Raw genomic sequence first — 20,950 nt, 5'->3', positions numbered from 1 at the left:
CTCTGATGAAAATCTTTTTGCTGTCATTTAATATAAATAGATACTTGCTCTTATAAACATTTTTGGCAGTAGACATATTGCCAAAAACTTTTCATAGGGCTATCAGTACAATAATTTTGAAATCAATGGCTGATGTACATCAACTAAATGACTGTGAAGGAATCCGTAATTCGGTCTGGCAAATTAATTTTGAATCCTAAATGTGTTTGACACCAAAGTCACATGTACCTGTGATGTAAGCGTACAGACCTGGACCAGCAATAGGTAAGTGAAGATAATGAAAGCATATTTCTTTCCTTTTTTCTCTTTCAGAATGCAAAGCTGACTGTGATACCTGTTTCAACAAAAATTTCTGCACAAAGTGTAAAAGTGGATTTTACTTACACCTTGGAAAGTGCCTTGACAATTGCCCAGAAGGGTTGGAAGCCAACAACCATACCATGGAGTGCGTCAGTATTGGTGAGAAGGATCTCTAAGATTTACAGGGGAGGAGAAACATCTCAGATGATAATTTCAGTCTCCATGGAAGTGCTGCTTAAAGTCCTATTTCACAACTACCTGAGGGACTATTTCCAAGACGCTTTCTTCATCCTTCCTTACAAAGATACCATCTTAGCAGAGTTCCCACAGCCTTACCCAGCATGTATCACAGTACAATTTAACACCCCATGGGTGCTCCATTATTTCTTAGAGACTGTTGGTAACTGTTTCAGCTATTCTGATCGTTAAATATTTATTTTGTATCATTATGATACAGTGAAGTTCTACTTACAGTAATTTATTATAGACATACTTGCATATGTATTATATGAGATACACACACACACACACACACACACACACGTATATATTTGGTCTTAAAATAAATTTCCACATTAGGACAAGAGTTTCACAAAACACCTAGGTCTAATGTCAAGCAGTGAGCAATGTTGTTTTCCAAGGGGAGAAAGCATTCTCTGGATATAGCCCATTGACACTCAGTAGATGAGCCAAAGATCTACAGAACTGGACCTCATATAGTTAAAAATCTGACTTTTTTCTGTCGCACTGCTTTGCTGAAATGTCCTGCTTGCACAGGTATTTAGAAACAAGGAGAGGATTTGGGACTCACTCAAACTGACAGAAGGACACAAGTCACAGGGTCTGATTAAATGCAGGCTGAATTTTCTGGAGGGGAGGTCCCTCAGACCAGTTGTTTGTCTAAATAACAGATCACTGTCAGGCTCTATTTTCCCTCTTTTAAATGTTGCGCAGCTACTACAGCTATGAGTTTGATGAACAGTTGGGGAGCAGATGCTAAACCAAATGGGAAAACAGCATACTAAATCTCAGAATCCCCTGGGCAAGAGCTACAAGAACCTTTGATGCTGCAGTGATATTGGCACACAAATGTCCTCCTGATTCAGTACAAGATCATCTCCAGGACTCCCCTGGGGTCCCCGCAGATAGATCCATTAGAATCAAAAGTGCTAGAGTAATACTCTAAAGTGGTGGTTTAACTGTTTCAGGTCCACAAGAAACACTTATTTTAAACAAACTTTGTAGGAGAACGAAACGAATAGATGATATTTTAAAGATAATTTCAGAAGCATCTGGAAAACAGCAAGCATGAAACAGTTCATGGTTCATTTTGGTTTAGTCTTTTTTTTTTTCCTCTAGTCAATAAAGACGCAGAGAAACAACTTAGAAAGAGAGTAAAACGTACATGAGAAAGCACTTCAAGTTCATCTCTTTGTAAGTCCTGAGGGCTGATGATTAAAGGTAATAAGTTCCAAACTGTGGAAGAAATAGGAAACAGTTCTGTGGAGTATTCAAAGACAGAAATTCGGATAAGTTGCAAAAAGTTTGTGGTATTTCTCTACCCAAGAAAAGGGGAGCATGTTTAGATTTTCTTAGTTGTTGAAAGTGTAGCATTCAGTCCTTGAAAGGCTGTTTATCTTAAATGTATTAATGTTTTTCTATTATAGAGAGCATTTAGCACCTGGCATTGTTAGATTAACTAGTAAAGCTGACTGGTTATTTATAGTACTATTTAGACAAAAACTATTTAACACAATTAAATTTAAGAAATTTATATGTTTAAGAATAGGGGTTAGCAATCTAAAAGCTATTTAGTGAATCTGGCTCATTGAACAGTTAGGTATAAATGACCTAGGACCCGATAATAGTGCAAATCCACAACTTTTGTTCAGAGCTATCTCTTGTTGCTTGCCATAAGGGATGCCTCCCATCATGTGCTGTCTAGCCAACAAGCAGTAGGTAGGCCATGACTGGGCTTGCCCCAGAATTTCACGAGAAATGATGACCTGCTTGCTTATCACAAAGGAACATTAAAGCTTATTCCTTTAACAGATATGAAACTAGGACCAAGAACTTGAAATAATGATTCCAAGGACACAGTATGAGTTATTGTCAGTGCTATTATTAGTATCTTGACTCTAGCTCTCTGGTGCTCACTGAAGATATTGAAGAATGTGAAATCTATTCTCTGGATATAGCCCATTGACACTCAGTAGATGAGCCAAAGATCTACAGAACTGGACCTCATATAGTTAAAAATCTGACTTTTTTTGTGAAATCTACATTGTGTGACCTGTTTCTTACCCAGATTATGATTAAACTAATAAGAACAGATACTACACTTGATCTTAGCCAAAAGGCTGAGAAGCGATTACCCAGATTATTATTAAGAGGAAGGTTCATAAACAGGGAAAATGCCACCCTGATATAGAGCTAAGGTGAAAGACTTACATCTCAACGTATCCACTCCTCATGGTTTGCTGTCAAATTAGGCATAAATTGTCCATTGAACCCAATTTTATAGGAGAATATAGTTCTTCTACTTCATGCTCTAGATATTTGCTTCCTTTCTGCACTGTCTTTTTGTCATCCTTATTCTTCTCTTGGAGAGTTGGCCTTACTCAAGTATTCACAGAAGGAGATATCTAACTTTAAACAGTGAGTAAACAGGAATGTGCCCTTGTTATGTTCTCAATGGAACCATGCAACTGGTCAACAAAAATGAGAGTAAACGAGTAATGGTGTTGTAAGGTCATTATTGGTGAAACATCCAGTTCAGCTTTTCTCCCAATTCAAGAATCCCTCTTAGAGCATTCCAGACTACCACAGTGTGACCACTTCGGGGGACAGGAGGCTAATGACTTTTTTGAGACCCTTGCTTCATGAGTGAATAGTTAAAGAGTTCCAGTGTTAATATTGTTTTTAATACACAAAATAGAAGAAATAGAGAAAGTGAGTAATTTTTTTCTTAATTACCTCCTAACCAATGATGTCCCAGTTCTGTACCATTCATTTAATGATCTGAATGTAACTTAAATAACCCTTTTTGTTATCGTTACATGTTTTCCAAAGTTTCCAATTTTCCAGAAATATTTTTAGAAACTAATATTATAGATTCATACTACGGTATTTCTCTAGGAAAAATTCTCTTCCTCTCAAGGCTTTTTAACTATCCCTTTTTATTAGAGCTTTTTAATATCTGAAGTCATAAGTTTTGAATATTTTCCCTCCTTCTTCCTCAATGGAATTATCTAAGACTGTCATTAGAATTTCATTATTTTAGGGGCACCTGGGTGGCTCAGTCAGTTAAGCATCTAACTCTTGATCATAGCCCAAGTCTTGATCTCAGGGTTGTGAGTTCAAGCCCCATGTTGGGCTCCATGCTGACTGTGGAGCCTACTTAAAAAAAAAAAAAAGGAATTTCATTTTTAGAACCATTTATCATCTGACTAAGGATTCCTAGTTGTAATTTTAAAAATCTTTTTTTCTGAAGTCTGAATACGCATTTTCCTAGACCACCTTTGCAATTGTGAAAAAGCACTAATATTCGGGTCATTTTCACATCATGTAATTTTTTTTTTCTAATTTAGTCCTCTTGGTTCTGGCAATAAATGAATACTAGACAAAGTGACAGCTCACAAACTTTGATTTTTATTTTTCCATTTGCTTTCTTGGAGGTGGTTTTATTTGTTTGTGCTAAAAATCCACTGCTTTTGCATCATTAATATCAGGTTGGTAGATATGTCCTTAATTGGTAAAAGATATAATATCGTTAAGTGACTTTGTTGCTCTATTCTTTTTTTAAAAAAGATTTTATTTATTTGAGAGAGAGAGTGTGAGAGAGAGCATGAGAGCAGGGTGAGGGGCAGAGGGAGAAGCAGACTCCCCGCTGAGCAGGGAGCCCGATGTCAGGCTTGATCCCAGGACTCTGGGATCATGGACCTGAGCCAAAGGCAGATGCTTAACTGACTGAGCCACCCAGGCACCCCTGTTGCTCTATTCTTTGACTAAAATCATTATGTTATAACTGAACATGAAAACTAGCTTAAGGGTGGTTCAGTAAAGTTCATTTAAGTTCACAGAAACTTAAATTCACTTATTTAGTCATTTACATTTAACTCTGTGTTACCTTCTGATACCTGATGGTAACTATAAAAGCATGTGAAAAAATGTATGGCAAAAGAATTTAAGTTTCTAAAACATTTAGGTTATATTTTTTGGGGTTGCATGAAAGACAGAATTCTGCTCTAAAATAAGGATCCTTTAAATCAGAAGGCAGCAAGAAAGGTTAATGGAAACATGTTTTGTGGAAAGAATCCTATATCATCTAAAGAATTATTGCTGCAAGCTGTTTCAGTTATTGCAAATTAGGAAGTTGTATGAACATAAATAGAATGATAGTATCTTGCAGATACTTATTTTTGTTAGAAGTGCAGAAATCTGGGGCGCCTGGGTGGCTCAGTCGTCCTGGGTCCTGGGATCGGGCTCCCTGCTCAGCGGGAAGCCTGTTTCTCCTTCTCCCACTCCCCTTGCTTGTGTTCCCTCTTTCACTGTCTCTCTCTCTGTCAAATAAATAAATAAAATATTTTTAAAAAAGAAGAAGAAGTGCAGAAATCTGTTACAAGACTCTGGAAAGCCATGATTGAAAAGAAGAGATTAAAACATACAGAAAAAGGGGGAAAAAAATCTACAGAAGCTTCAGAAAAATTAATCCGTTCATCTTAGAAATCACTCCTTCAAGTTAATTCTAGAAGCAGTTTATCAGCTGAAGTTGACCCAGAATCCACTTAAAATAGATGCTGCTATGCCTGAACCATACCTGTTAATAAATGATAATATTTAAGTATTCAACTGCACATGAAAGACAGTGAATCCAGGCCAACAACCTGGATGCCTTTTTTGCTTAACCATTCTCTAGCACTGAAGTTCTCAAAGTGTGTTCTTTGGACCTGCAAATCAGCACCACATGTATTGTTAGAAATGAAAATTCTCAGGCCCCATCCCAGACAACTGAATCAGAAACTCTAGGGGTGGGATCCAGCAGTCTGTGCCTCAGCAAGCCCTCCAGGTGATTCTGTTGCACACTGAAGTTTGAGAAGCAGATCTGTAGCACATAATAATGACTAGTCTATCAAGTTATGGTCAGGATCAATCAATAATTGTAGCAGTGCTCTAGGAATTATGAAACATTGGTCAATTGTGAGTAATTATATTAGTGCCTGGGTTTATAAATCTACAGTGAAAAGTAAACCTAATGCAAGAATGAGTTTACCTGACATTATGAGCACTAAAAACATGAAAACATTATATTCCTGCCTTTCCCTTTCTCTTCATTTTCTTTAAGTCATCTTGCCCAAGTTTGTTCTACAGGATTTCTCAGAATTTGAGCAAGTATTCATAGAAGCAAACCTTTTTGTTTATTGAACAATTGTGAAAGTATCTGTGAGCCTGCTGAGCCTGCTTCTGCTGTTCTGTTTCAGTGCACTGTGAGGCAAGTGAATGGAGTCCTTGGAGTCCATGCATGAAGAAAGGAAAAACATGTGGTTTCAAAAGAGGGACTGAAACACGGGTCCGAGAAATAACACAGCATCCATCAGCAAAGGGTAACCTGTGTCCCCCCACCACTGAGACAAGAAAGTGTACAGTGCAAAGAAAGAAGTGTCAGAAAGGAGAACGAGGTACAATCATACTAGCAAAATGTGCTTATTTGAAGTCTCAGAATTTGAAGCAAATTTCACTTATTTCTTAGGAAACATTTAATGCTATTGCTTGTGTCTAAAACCCCAAAATGTATACCAACCAAAGCATATGTTGGCTGTAAATTACAGAATATAGATGTGCAATTTTTAAAAATAGAGTCTGATATCAAAACTATAAACTACTATAGATGTGTGTTAATTAGATCATGATGAAAAGGGATGCGTTATAGATTTTTTAGGCCTATATTTGTCTTTTGGGTCATTATCTTTCTTATCATCCTTCTTAGTACCTAAAAAACTTTTGAGAAGCTTCATAAACGCAAGGTCTCATACCATTTGGTACAAGACCATAGTGAAGAGACACCAGCCATAAACTTACTTCTTTTTTCCACTGCCTACAAATCTAAGTAGTACAATTAGTTTGTAAGCTTTTGTAGCTAAAGATATTTTAAAGGTTACATAGCATTTTAAAAATATTTAAATGGATATATGTTTCTACAGTATTTTTTTATAGATGTACTTATTTATTTGAGAGAGAGAATTAGTGGGAGGGAGAGGGGGAGAGAATCTGAAGCAGACTCCCTGCTGAGCACAGAGCCCAATGCAGGGCTTGATCCCATCACCACGAGATCATGACCTGAGCTGAAACCAAGAGTTGGACACTTAACTGACTGAGTCACCCAGGCGCCCCAATATATGTTTCTAATTCTGACTTTACATTTGAAATAAATCACCAAGGCTATATATTACATATAAATACAAGCATTAATGACATTTGATCCCCAGATTATTTTCATGTTACACTAACTTTATAAACCAGATTATAGAACCTATTAGATCAATAGTAAATAACTCTGTGTTAGAGGGGCACCTGGGTGGCTCAGTCAGTTAAGCATCTGCATTCAGCTCAGGTCATGATCCTGGGGTCCTGGGATCGAGCCCCACATTGGGCTCCCTGCTCCATGGGAAGCCTGCTTCTCCCTCTCCCTCTGCTGCTCCCCCCGCTTGTGCTCTCTCTGTCTCTCAAATAAGTAAAATCTTTAAAAAAATAATAATAACTCTGTGTTAGAGCTTGTTCTGAAGTCTTTTGATTGCCAAGAAGAAATATACCATTTAATATAATGTTTTAGGGTAATTAAGCTTCAATTTAGAAGATCTGCAGTTGTGGTCCTTTAAAATATAATCTTCCATCTTTCTCACTAATGTCCTCCATTCCACTGCCTACAAAGATAGTTATGTAGCTTTATGTACCTATTGGTAGTTCTCTTGAGCCAATAAATGATCCTCTCAATGAATTGCAGCTTGAAAGGAGTTTGGCTGCCTCTGCAGTTGAACTTCCTTTGCTTTATTTCATTCATTCATTCATTCATTCATTCAACATGGTTTTATTGAATTTTTACTTTGTGGCCACACACAGTGCTAAGTCTTGGGGATTCACAACTGAATAGGGTACTCTCCCTATCCTGAAGGCATAATCAGGATCCAGTGGATGGTTGAGATTTTTAAATAGACGATCACAATATCATATATAAAAGGAAGATTATAGATACATGAACAAAATTCAGGGAACAGAGAGGAGAGTGTTGTGCAAACTCGAACATTGATCATTTAAGAAAGAACTTGGATCACTGGTACTTTGCAAAATATCTTTCACTATACCAAAAGAATTGGCCATTATCAGAATGTATCCAGCCTACTGATGCTATTAGTAATCAAATAGTTAATGTGATAAAATTTTGAAGACATGGATGATTTTAAAGGGAACTTCAAGCTTTTGTAAATTTGTAAGAGGTTTTGATTAAAATTAGGTTTAAAGAATGAAAGTTGGCTAGTGAAAAAGGTCTTTCTGGCATTTGTTACCAATTAATTTAAAACATCTTAAATTTTAAAAGTTGGATTTGGAAATCCAATATTTCATCACTCGACTTGTTGGTAAACTCCCATAGCTGTACATTTACTTATATTTGCTACATTTTCTTGAAATTTAATGACTTACAGGTGGCCCTTGTTCATATTATTCTTTCACAAAGATTCTACATTACTAATCAGTATTCAGTATACTTGACTTTAAAAACGTAAGTGAAGAAAACCTTATCCAATAGAAAAATTAAATTATGATACTAGTTTTTCATTTGAGAATGTGGTCTTCTAATATATTTTGCTAGGACTTGACTTAAATAGTAACATTGAAAATGTCAGTTTTTAAAACCAGCTATAGATAAGATAAATAATGCCACAAGAAGTTTAAAATAATAACCTGTGACATAAGCTTGACTTAAAAGTTTCTTCTGGTCTTTTTTTTTTTTTTCTCTCTGAATAGGATATAGTGACATTTTACATTTACTAAGAGAACTTCATCCAACTAAAAAAATTTAGGTAGATCACATTTATAATTCCAGATTTAGTTCCACTTTTGTTTAATCTTTATGCATCTTTGTATATGTCTCAAAAAATTTTTCTCAAGTGGCCCAGAAATTTAACATAAGAGGGAAACCAGTCCTCCCTTCATTTCTTACTTCTCTAACTTGATATTTTTCTTAACTTCTCTTGATGATAACTTACCAAACTTTCTATTTGAACACAAAGAAACCAAACAGAAAAGTAATAATGAACTCTGGACAGGCCACCATATCAAACATCACATGAAAATAATAATGTTACTTGGAGTCTTCTCATTTAGATTCTGAGATATATATTATAAATATTTATAAATATTTATTAAGATATATGAAGATAATACAATAAAGTGATAAAGGCTTGATTTTTCCTACCACTAGAATAGCTGTTACCCAAGTTGCTCCTAAATGCTTATAATAAAATAAGATCTTTTAGGTTCATTGTTTCAGCATTTCTAGATGAGTAAGCTAAAAGATTAAGTTTTTAAAATAAAATTTAGCCTGAAAATCTTGAATTTAAACTTTAGTATATCATCCCTGTCTAAGAGGCTCACAATAGACAGAGGTAGATAACTCATATTTGGAAAAGGTATGGAGCATGTGTTCAGGATTTTTTTCTGCTGTGTTGTAATTGCCAAAAGCAGGGTCTCTAGGGAAGAATGATAAGATCCAGAAATGACTTTCCAAAATGTACACAAAGAAGAAGCTGAATTGAAGGAAGTAGCTTTTAGTAACAGAATGAATTCTTCAAGTTGTGAGATGTATTTTAATATATATGTTGAAAAAATTGGTTGCAAAATCTTATACACACACTTTTTTTACTAACATCCTTCTCATGTTTAGAATACAGTAAATGAATATGAGGATATAAATGTAATTTTTGTAGCCCCCTAAATTTTTATCTGATGTACTATTTGTTTGCATCTTCTAGAATTTTTTCCCTTACCTTTTAATCAGTCTTAACTGCTCCCTCAATTACCAGCTTTAATAAGAAATTAGTACCATTGCAATATTTTCTAACTTGAGTCTATCTCAGTGGAACTATGTATCTGAAATGTCCAGTATATAACATATATTTTAAGAGAGTGTAAAGGCTAACATATAGAGTAGTCTCACATGTGCATTAAAACAATGTTGAAATGGAAGTAAACAAGGAGAAAAAAATGCATGTTCAACAATTGTCAGCTTATATTTATTGACTCTTTTGATATACTGGACCTCACCATCTTAGATAAAGGGATGTGAAATGGGACAAGGAAATATATATGTGCCTGTATTTGATGCAAAAGGGTGATGCTATGTGTGTAGAGGTATGGAGGTGTCAGAGAAAGGAGGACCACTAAACATATTTCTCATCATTTGTACATTTCTTTAACTGAAGAGAATTTCCTATAGATATTGGGTTTTGAGGAATTTCACAAAGAATGAAAGAAATTTTGTTCTTTAGCAATTGCATTAAGAAGATACTAATTAATTACATGTAGTGCATGATCTTGGGATAGAAAAGAGAAAGAAGAGCAGAGTCATGGAAGAAATGGGGCAGGGTCTACTTTCTTGATTAAAGAAGAAATAGCATCCCTCCAAGCAGAAAGAGAAAAGGAACCATTAGAATATAAAGACAGGCATATCTCAGAGAAACTGTGGGTTTGGTTCCAGACCTCCATGATAAAGCAAATATTGCAATAAAATGAGTCAAATTAATTTTTTGCTTTCCCAGACATGTACAAGTTATGTTTACACTATACTGTAGACTATTAAGTGTGCAACAGCATTATGTCTGAAAAAATAATGTACATACCTTAATTTTAAAATACTTCATTGCTAAAAAAATGCTAATGAATCATCATGAGCCAGTTCTTATCTTTTTGCTGGTGAAGGGTCTTGCCTTGATGTTGATGGGTAGCTTACTGAGCAGGGTGGTGGTTGCTGAAGGCTGGGGCAGTTGTGGCAATTTCTTAAAATAAGACAAAAATGAAGTTTGCCACATCGATTGACTCTTCCTTTCACAAATGATTTCTCTGTAGCTTGCAGTGCTGTTTGATAACATTTTACCCACATTAGAGTTCCTTCAAAATTGGAGTCAATCCTCTCAAACCCTGCTGCTGTTTTATCAACTAAGTTTATATAATAATCTAAATCCTTTGCTGTCATGTCAATAATCTTCAAACATCTTCATCAGAAGTAGAGTCCCTCTCAGAACACCACTTTCTTTGATCATCCATAAGAAGCAACTCATCCATTCAAGTTTGATCATGAGATTGCAACAATTCAGTCACATTTTCAGGTTTCACTTCTCATCTCTAGCTATGAAAGCTCTATGCCGCCATCCTCCAATATAAGGCTGTTTGGTCTGCATTGAAAATCTGTGGTTTAGTGTAGTTACCTTCCTTACTGATCTTAGCCAGATCTTCTGGAGAACTTGCTGCAGCTTCTACATCAGCCCCTGCTTCTTCACCTTTCACTCTTATGTTAAGAGATGGCTTCTTTCCGTAAACCTCGTGAACTAACCTCTGTGAGCTTCAAACTTTTCTTCTGCAGCTTCTTCACTTCTCTCAGCCTTCATAGAACTGAATAAAGGTAGGGTCTCGCTCTAGGTTAGGCTTTGGCTTTAGGGAATGTTGGGGCTGTTTTGGTTTTTCTATCCAGACCAATAAAACTTTCTCTATAACGGCAATAAGGCTGTTTTGCTTTCTTATTATGCATTTGTTCAGTGAAGTAGTACTTTTAATGTCCAACAAGAATTTTTCCTTTGCATTCACAATTTGGCTAACTGGCACAAGAAGCCTAGCTTTCAGTGTATCTCGGCTTTCAAAATGCTTTCCTCACTAAGCTTAATCATATCTGGTTTTTTATTTAAAGTGAGAGATGTGCGACTCTTCCTTTCACCTGAACGCTTAGAGGCCATTGTAGGGCTATTGATTGGCCTAATTTCAATACTGTTGTATCTCAGGGTATACAGAGGCCCAAGAAGAGAGAGAGATGGGGGAACAACCAGCCAGTGGAGCAGTGAGAACACACACATTTATCGATTAAGTTCACCATCTTGTGTGGGTGTGGTTGTGGTGCCCCAAAACAATTACAGTAGTAACCTCAAAGATCACTGATCACAAATCTCCATAACAAACACAATAATAATGACAACATTTGAAATATTGAAGGGATAAATATGATAGAGAGGCACAAAGTGAGCAAATGTTCTTGGGAAAATGGTGTCAGTAGACTTGTTGGATGCAGGGTTGCCACAAACCTTCAATTTGTAAAAAAAAAAAAAAAGAAAGAAAGAAAAGAAAAAACACACTATCTGTGAATCACAATAAGGCAAAGTGCAATAAAATGAGGTATGCTTGTAAATAAAATGTCCAGAGATATTTCCAGGGAAGAGATAAGTATGGGAATTATTGCATTACTGGACTATATTATAGGTCGCCTTATGTGCCCAACCCAAATTAAAAGCAAAGTTGTAAAAGTCATCTTGGTTTCACATAAAGGAAAGTGTTATCTGTTAATTTATAATCACTATTAATCATTTCTTCAAATACCAGTATTATAGATATGCATTATGTTTATCATGAGCACTCTATTTAAAATTACAGCAAAATCAGTTTTTAAAAATCAAGCAAATAAAAAAATGATGAGTCTGCTTTGTTCCTAGACTTGCTTCTCTTTTAGTTTACTTCTTAAAATCTTTATAACAACTATTCCAGTAAAGAACAGTCCAGTTTTCTACAGGAAGGATTTATATTAAATATTCATTCAAATTCAAAATAAGACATTTAGCAAAGATTCCCAGAACAGTTCATCAAAATCCAAATAGATGGACTCATTAGCTCAAATTTGTAGTATGCCAGTTGGCTAGAGTATTTAGATGTCCTCTCCCCACCTTCACCTCATGGAGGAAGACCAGCTGGCCTATAGACACTCATCCTGTGTAAGCACTGGAGGATGGGAGCTTTCTGATCTTTCCCTACACCCAATTAATAGACCAGCCCTTTGAGATAGGTCAGAGAAAATTTGAGAAAATACAGAGCAGAAATAATAATGACATTAGAGATGGTTGTTCTCAACCAGGTGTGATCTTGCTGCCCAGGGGACATTTCTGATTATCACAACTTGGGGGAGGGAAATACTACAGACATATAGGTAGAGGAGGGTGTATTCTGCTAAATATACTACACTGCACAGGACAGGTGCATACAACAAAAACTATCTGCTAATAGAGCAAGCATGAGAAACCCTGACATAAACTCAACAGTATCTCTCTGTTATCCCTTGCTGGGGCCAACCCAGCCCCTACTGAAATGGGTTGTTTGTTCAAATTCTGGGGCAGGCCAGTTGCCACCAATGAAAACCCTCAAAAGGTGTGAATCCTTGGTAAGAAGGACAAGATGGTAGAACAAAGAGGGAAATCTTCCTCCCCAATATAAAGGGAATAATCAACTTTATTAAAAATTAATAGTTTAATTTAAAATATTGCAGCACAAAAATATTCAGGTATATTTAAAACTTCCAAGAAAGGTAGTCTATTGCAGTAAATAACACCCTTCACTCTCAGAGAGATGTTTATTAGTATAAATGTATATACCTCCTCTTAAAAGCTAAGCCAAATTTTTCTTTTTTTAAATTTTATTTTATTATGTTATGTTAATCACCATACATTACATCATTAGTTTTTGATGTAGTGTTACATGATTCATTGTTTGCGTATAACATTTAATGTCCTCAATGGAGAAGCTTGGGCAGTTGTTTCATCACTACTTACCTTTCTTTTCACCAAAACTAATTATGTGGACATAGCCATCTCTTGTTTCAAACCCTCTCCTATCTATTAGGTTGAACCATATGAAATTGCCACTTTTCTAGGTCATAAATGGGGCCAAATATTAGCAATTTCATATGGTTCAACCTAATATTTCAAAATTTTATCTCTCTGAATTTTGTTAAGTACTAGAACCAGCTCCAGAGTGTGGTTGTTACTGATTGAAAGATTACAGTTCGTATATACCTCAACCTATTTTAAGGTTAGGCTTTTAAAAATAGTACGGGTGTCTACTGTTTTTGAAGAATGTAGGCACTACTATTAATCTCTCATGACCCCCATAAATTCATAGCTCATCTTCAGATCCTTTTCAGTCATGGTCACTCATGGCCTCTTCCCTTAATTCATTTGATTATGTTTCCTTCTTCTTAGCTATATTACTTAACTTTTATTCCTTTTTCTTTCCCACCAACTCCCATTGAATCCTTGAAGCATCAACTCAGTTTGCAAACTCAATGGATAAGTGTCAGAATTTGTTATCCATCCAGATAAAAGAAAGTTACAGCTGCTGTACAGGCACCAACCTTTTTCACTGTTTTTTTCTGACATTGACATTACAATGGCAGGATCTTTGTGAGGATTCTTTGCTGCCCAGGTTTGTGGTTTGAAGACCATGCCATGATCCTTTATATGCACAGTTTACTCCCTTCTGTAATAATGAAGCAGAAGGATTACATCCAGCACCTAGATAGAGGTTGAAAAAAAAAAAAATGAAATGACAGTTACTAGGTTTCATGCCTCTAACACATTTTATAATTCCATTGTATGTTCTTAAACTTCTCAGTGTTAAAGGAAAATCTCTGCAGAAAATGAGAAGCCTTTTATTTCATGCCTGGCAATCCTAGGCACTATACCATTTTTATCATTCAACCAGAAGTTATGAACTCTTTATAATGAATGCCAAGTTTATATCATTCCATTTTTGTAGGCTATCTAAGATATTTGAGACATTATCCATGGTGGTCAAATTCATGTGGATGTATTTATGGGGGAAATACTTAAGTGTTAGCACTGTCTGTGCGGTCCCTTCCTTGCTATGGTGATAGAATCATTTTTAGGCTTCTCTGCTGTATTGGTGTGTACCTCAGCATCCCTATTCTAAAGACGTCTTTATAATAAATTATCCTTGCAAATGCCTGTATTTTCTGAGACTTCTTTTTTGTGATGTTTATAAATAACAAATGCTTTTTAACCCATTGGTATGTGTAACATAGCACATACTGGTCAGTTTATTGAATTGAGTAGTAGCTGTACTATACAAAGCATTCTTCAATCCCTAAGCAAGCAATGATCTTGCCATTGTTTAGATCCTGTGCACGAGGGTAAAGTTGTTTCAGTTAGCTTTTGCTACATAACAAATTAACCCCAAAACATAGAAGCTTAAAACAACAACTGTCTATTTAACAACAAATGTGAGTGGGCAGTTCAGACTGAGATTCACTGTGCAGTTCTGGTTGGGCACCTTCATGGCTGGTTAGAGGACTGAGGAAATTGTGCTAGGTCTCTATCATCAATGATGTGGCTAGGGGATCTACAGGGATCCAAGAGGGAGAGTAGAAGGAATTCCTTTTGAGGCTAGGCTCAGAACAGGCACAATTTCACTTTCACCAAATTCTTTTAGCCTATGCAAGTTATAAGGCCAGCCCTGATTCAAGAGTTGAAGAAATAGATTTCACCTTTTGGTGGGAGAAGCTGCAGAGTTGTAAGGTGGTGTGCATACACTGGGATGATTGGAGAGCCACAACAATTTTTGCTGTTTACCCTAAGGTCTTTCTCTGGTTTGCAATTAGGTGAATGTGATTGTTCATTCATTCAATATATATATATATATTTTTTTTACTATCTAAGGTACTATCTCTTCCCTTGTAAAAATACACTCAGTGGTTAATACAGGAGATGTTGTATTTCTGTTTCTGTATCTACAATATTTCTATTGTACTTTCCAATTTGTAATGGGAAGAATAGGAAGAATAAATAAAAGTCCAGGCCAAGGTGCCTTCATACACTCAACAAACATTTACTAAAGTACCAGCTACGGGCTAGGCTGAGGATATAGCAATGAACAAGAAAGGCAAAAGCCCCTCCCACCACGGATCTCTTCTTCTAGCTGTTGGCATCATGATATGTCATTCCACAAGGTAGTAACCACCAATTATCAGCTCACTTGTAGCATTTAACTGTGTTGTTTTCACCTTTGCGATTTGCTCCATCAGTAACTGCAGTCTTAATTGTAGTTCACTCAGACAGTCACAAAGACATTCATTTATACTGGCAAAAATGAAATATCTCTGCCTACTTTTGTTTTGGTTTCAAGGAGAATATATGTCTTTCTTCCGTGACCACCATGTTGATGTGCTAATATGTGTTTGTAAGATGGCTAAGTAGGGTTAAAGATACAGATTGTGGCCGTGGAACAGAGCGGAGTTAACGGGCCCCTTGGAGAAACGACCCTAAGACCTTGGCTTCGTTTGCAGCCTGTTCTAGCCAGCTGAAATCCCTGCCAATTAGGAGGGTTCCCTAGAGAGAGACTCGGAGAGCATCAGCATAAATTTAAATTCTGGACCCCCAAGTATAGTTTCCAAAAGAGCTTTCTTGTCCTTTGCTAATTACAAAGTAAACATTTCTCTAGCAAAAAGACACTTCCTCCTTTCATGCTTCTGTCCTCCCTCCCACCTCCCTAATACAGCCACTCCTTGAAACTGCTGGTGTTGCTGAAACCTCTTTGGCAGAGAAGACACCCAACATTTGAAGGCACAAAAGAATTATTCTTTCCCTAGATCATTATCTTGTCCTCTTTTTACCTACTCCAGCAACTGCTTCATGGAAGTGTTACAGACTAACTTTGTAGATTGTTGTAGCCTTGCAGAAAGGACTCAGGCCTCCCAAGAGGTGTGATCAGGCAAATATAACCAGATTACAATCAAATTCTGTGACATCACTGAAACAGAAACATTCTCAAACTTGTTTACATTAGAACCATATCATGTTTAGCATCATGAATGGAAATTCACCATTCAAATGGTTTAATCTTTATACATTACTGTCAAACCAGACCCCAAATAGGGTGAGGTATAATTTTTATTTTTTTTATATTTTTTTCTTTCAAAAAGCTTTATGTTTTATTCATTTATTTTATTTTATTTTATTATGTTAGTCACCATACATTACATCATTAGTTTTTGATGTAGTGTTCCATGATTCATTGTTTGCATATAACACCCAGTGCTCCACGCAATACGTGCCCTCCCTAATACCCATCACCGGGCTAACCCGTCCCCCCATCCCCCTCCCCCCTAAAACCATCAGTTTGTTTCTTAGAGTACATAGTCTCCCATGGTTCGTCCTCCCCTCCGATTCCCCCCCCCCCTCATTTTTTCCTTCCCTCTCATCTCTTTTTTTTTTTTTTTTATCTATTTTTTTTTATTTGTTTCAGAGGTACAGGTCTGTGATTCATCAGTCTTACACAGTTCACAGCACTCACCATAGCACATACCCTCCCCACTGTCTATCACCCAGCCACCCCATCCCTCCCACCCCCCACCACTCCAGCAACCCTCAGTTTGTTTCCTGAGATTGAGTCTCTTATGGTTTGTCTCCCTCTCTGGTTTCATCTTGTTTCATTTTTTCCTCCCTTCCCCTATGTTCCTCTCTCTTGTTTCTTAAATTCCTCATATCAGTAAGATCATATGATACTTGCCTTTCTCTGATTGACTTATTTCGCTTAGCATAATACCCTCTAGTTCCATCCACGTCATTGCAAATGGCAAGATTTCATTTTTTGATGGCTGCATAATATTCCATTGTATATATATACCACATCATCTTTATCCATTCATCTGTTGATGGACATCTAGGCTCTTTCCATAGTTTGGCTATTGTGGACATTGCTGCTATAAACATTAGGGTGCACATACCCCTTTGGATCACTACATTTATATCTTTGGGTAAATACCCAGTAGTGCAATTGCTGGGTCGTAGGGTAGCTCTATTTTCAATTTTTTGAGGAACCTCCATACTGTTTTCCATAGTGGCTGCACCAGCGTGCATTCCCAGTAACAGTGTAGGAGGGTTCCCCTTTCTCCGCATCCTCGCCAACATCTGTCATTTCCTGACTTACTAATTTTTGCCATTCTGACTGCTGCGAGGTGGTATCTCATTGAGGTTTTGATTTGTATTTCCCTGAAATGTACTCTCTATCCCTATACTCTGAAGAGTTTTAATCAAGAAAAGATGCTGTACTTTGTCAAACGCTTTTTCTGTGTCTATTGAGAGGATCATACGGTTCTTGTTCTTTCTTTTATTAATGTATTGTATCACATTGATTGATTTGTGGATGTTGAACCAACCTTGCAGCCCAGGAATAAATCCCACTTGGTCATGGTGAATAATCCTTTTAATGTACTGTTGGGACCTATTGGCTAGTATTTTGGTAAGAATTTTTGCATCCATGTTCATCAGGGATATTGGTCTGTAATTCTCCTTTTTGATGGGGTCTTTGTCTGATTTTGGGATCAAGGTAATGCTGGCCTCACAAAATGAGTTTGGAAGTTTTCCTTCCGTTTCTATTTTTTGGAACAGTTTCAGAAGAATAAGTATTAATTCTTCTTTAAATGTTTGGTAGAATTCCCCCGGGAAGCCATCTGGCCCTGGGCTCTTGTTTGTTGGGAGATTTTTGATTACTGCTTTAATTTCCTTAGTGGTTATGGGTCTGTTTAGGTTTTCTATTTCTTCCTGGTTCAGTCTTGGTAGTTTATATTTCTTTAGGAATGCATCGATTTCTTCCAGATTGTCTAATTTGTTGGCATATAGTTGCTCATAATATGTTCTTACAATTGTTTGTATTTCTTTGGTGTTGGTTGTGATCTCTCCTCTTTCATTCATGATTTTATTTATTTGGGTCGTTTTTCTTTTCTTTTTGATAAGTCTGGCCAGGGGTTTATCAATCTTATTAATTCTTTCAAAGAACCAGCTCCTAATTTCATTGATCTGTTCTACTGTTCTTTTGGTTTCTATTTCATTGATTTCTGCTCTGATCTTTATTATTTCTCTTCTTCTACTGGGTTTAGGCTTTATTTACTGTTCTTTCTCCAGCTCCTTTAGGTGTAGGGTTAGGTTGTGTATTTGAGACCTTTCTTGTTTCTTGAGAAAGGCTTGTATTGCTATATACTTTCCTCTTAGGACCACCTTTGCTGCATCCCAAAGATTTTGAACAGTTGTGTTTTCATTTTTATTTGTTTCCATGAATTTTGTTTAATTCTTCTTTAATTTCTTGGTTGATCCATTCATTCTTTAGTAGGATGCTCTTTAACCTCCATGTATTTGAGTTCTTTCTGACTTTCCTCTTGTGATTGAGTTCTAGTTTCAAAGCATTGTGGTCCAAAAATATGCAGGGAATGATCCCAGTCTTTTGGTACCGGTTGAGACCTGGTTTGTGACCTAGGATGTGATCTATTCTGGAGAATGTTCCATGTGCACTAGAGAAGAATGTGTATTCTGTTGCTTTGGAATGGAATGTTCTGAATATATCTGTGAAGTCCATTTGGTCCAGTGTGTCATTTAAAGCCTTTATTTCCTTGTTGATCTTTTGCTTAGATGATCTGTTCATTTCAGTGAGGGGGTGTTAAAGTCCCCTACTATTATTGTATTGTTGTCAATGTGTTTCTTTGCTTTTGTTATTATTTGGCTTATATAATTGGCTGCTCCCATGTTAGGGGCATAGATATTTACAATTGTTAGATCTTCTTGTTGGATACCCTTTAAATAGGATATAGTGTCCCTCCTCATCGGATGAGGTATAAATTTTAATGATGGACAAATCCAAGCCTAAAGTTTCTAGCACAGTGTCTGGCACCAGTGGGCTATTATTATTAACATGTACAAAATGGATGTATATTGCAAAGTCATCAAAACATCTTAATCCACTATGTTTCTGCTCCCTTCCATGTATATTTCTCTTTCCATTTAATCTTCAATTCACTTCCTTTTACTTTTTGTGTAAAGTACCCCATTTCTCATGTCCTACATTGAAAATCGTTTTCTGTACTTTTTCTTTCTTTCAGTTTCTTCAAAAACATTGTTTGCTAATATAGGTGATTATTTCTCTAACAGAAAAACAATATATCAGTATATATCCCCCACTGATAAATCCTTTTTCACCAAGCTCACTGTTACCCCATCTGTATTAATCAGGACATTTTAGTTAAAAATGACAGATTTCAAATTACTTTAAGCAAAAAGAAAACTATTGGCTTTAGGCACATTTGGCTCTAAGTGCTCAATATCATTTGAGTCTTTCTCATCATTTCAACTCATTCTGCTTCTGTTTCTCTCTGTTTATTGGCCTTGCTCTTCTCTGCTGCAGCACTTCTGTCTACTCAAGGGGAAAGCTGGCTCTGGGCAGTCCTAATTCTATATCCACATTGCTCTCAATCCAAAAGGATAGTGTGCTCTCCCTTTTGGTGTTCATTCATGCATTCTTACTAAGGGACTCAAATTGACCCTGCTAGGGTCATATGTCCATCCCTTTGAACCATTCACTGGCAAGGGAACTGGAGTCCTACAATTGGTCTGCCTGAGTTGCATGACCACCCTGGAAGCCAAGGGACATGTGGGCCATTTTGAGGGATAGTTCTACCTAGAAATAAGGATGCTAGGCTGACAAAAACAACAGATACAGATTACCTCCCTCCAAAAAATAAATTCAAAATTTTAAAAATTGAGAAGTTTATACTCTTTTATAGGGTAATCCCTGCCCAATATTATTCATGGGGGCGGAAATTTAAGTGAGGAAGAGTAAGTTCTTCTCCCTCTATTTTAGATTAGAGAAACATGATCAGCATAATACTAATAATATTTTGACTAATTTTTTTTTCTGATTTCTCTGGTTTTCTGGAAACCATTTCTCCAGTTTTATGTGAGTAAAGTGGCTCTGAAATGAATAGAAAAAGAAGCCATAACTCGTATGCGTGGTTCCTGGGATTGATTTGTGCAAGCTTAAGTAAAGACGTGTCCATTTCCATTTCTAGCTGCTGAGTGTTCTGTGTGAAATGTACCAGTGTGGGTAATGACCTTTGGCTTGATTATGCACCAGGTCACTGGAACTTTAAAATTAACTCAAACCTAATTACTGAACTCTTGTGTTTATACTGTGTATACACCACCCGGTCATAACTCTAGCCTCTGTGAGCCCAGACTGCCATAATTGAGAAATATGCCTTGTAAATGGTTGTTTTGTTTATTTGTTGTTTCTGCTGGAAAAGCCTGCTTTTCTTATTTTTGAAAAGGATAAAATTCAGGAAAGTTTCTGAACAGAGTCCAGTTACATTTTATATCTCAATGCAAGACATGTAAATTTCTAAGTAAGATATTCTTTTATTTTTGCATTATATGAAATTTAATGTCTAGAAACATAAAGCTACTATTTTTCACTGATATTTTGAATAATACCACATTTTAGGCAAGAAAATATCAACATACTAAACCCACATTTGGGAAATATGAATAATTGTGAATAATTCCAAAAATAAGACATAAAATATATGCATACTTAAGATCAATAGTTAATATCTAATTAATTTTGCAACCTTATTATCCTAATTGACAGAAATAATAACCTAGTTTTCCATAATGCAATTAGTAGAATGTTAATTGGATAGCTAATTATTTTACAGAATATATATATATGATAGTGAAATATCACTCAGAATAATAAATACATACTATAAACATCTGACATGATG

At 36.2% G+C, this 20,950-nt stretch overlaps 1 protein-coding gene and 1 pseudogene across 2 annotated transcripts in view; one reads left to right on the top strand and one right to left on the bottom strand.

Annotated features, from left to right (window-relative positions):
• RSPO3 (R-spondin 3) overlaps nucleotides 1-20,950 on the top strand; it is an 89,249-nt gene that overhangs the window by 33,811 nt on the left and 34,488 nt on the right. Inside the window, exons 3-4 of one of the 2 annotated variants that reach the window (XM_032407922.1) lie at nucleotides 313-459; nucleotides 5,781-5,978. In XM_032407922.1, coding sequence (XP_032263813.1) covers nucleotides 313-459; nucleotides 5,781-5,978 — 345 coding nt within the window. Of the gene's footprint in view, nucleotides 1-312; nucleotides 460-5,780; nucleotides 6,461-20,950 lie in introns of those variants that run through there. The other variant, XM_032407921.1, reaches the window with a different exon arrangement.
• On the bottom strand, nucleotides 2,450-2,672 carry LOC116634814 (annotated as a pseudogene).

Source organism: Phoca vitulina, unplaced genomic scaffold (genome assembly GCF_004348235.1).
Source record: "Phoca vitulina isolate PV1807 unplaced genomic scaffold, GSC_HSeal_1.0 scaffold9, whole genome shotgun sequence".
NCBI lineage: Eukaryota > Metazoa > Chordata > Mammalia > Carnivora > Phocidae > Phoca > Phoca vitulina.
Note: the sequence above shows the minus strand (reverse complement) of the source record. Positions and strands in the feature narration are given on the sequence as shown.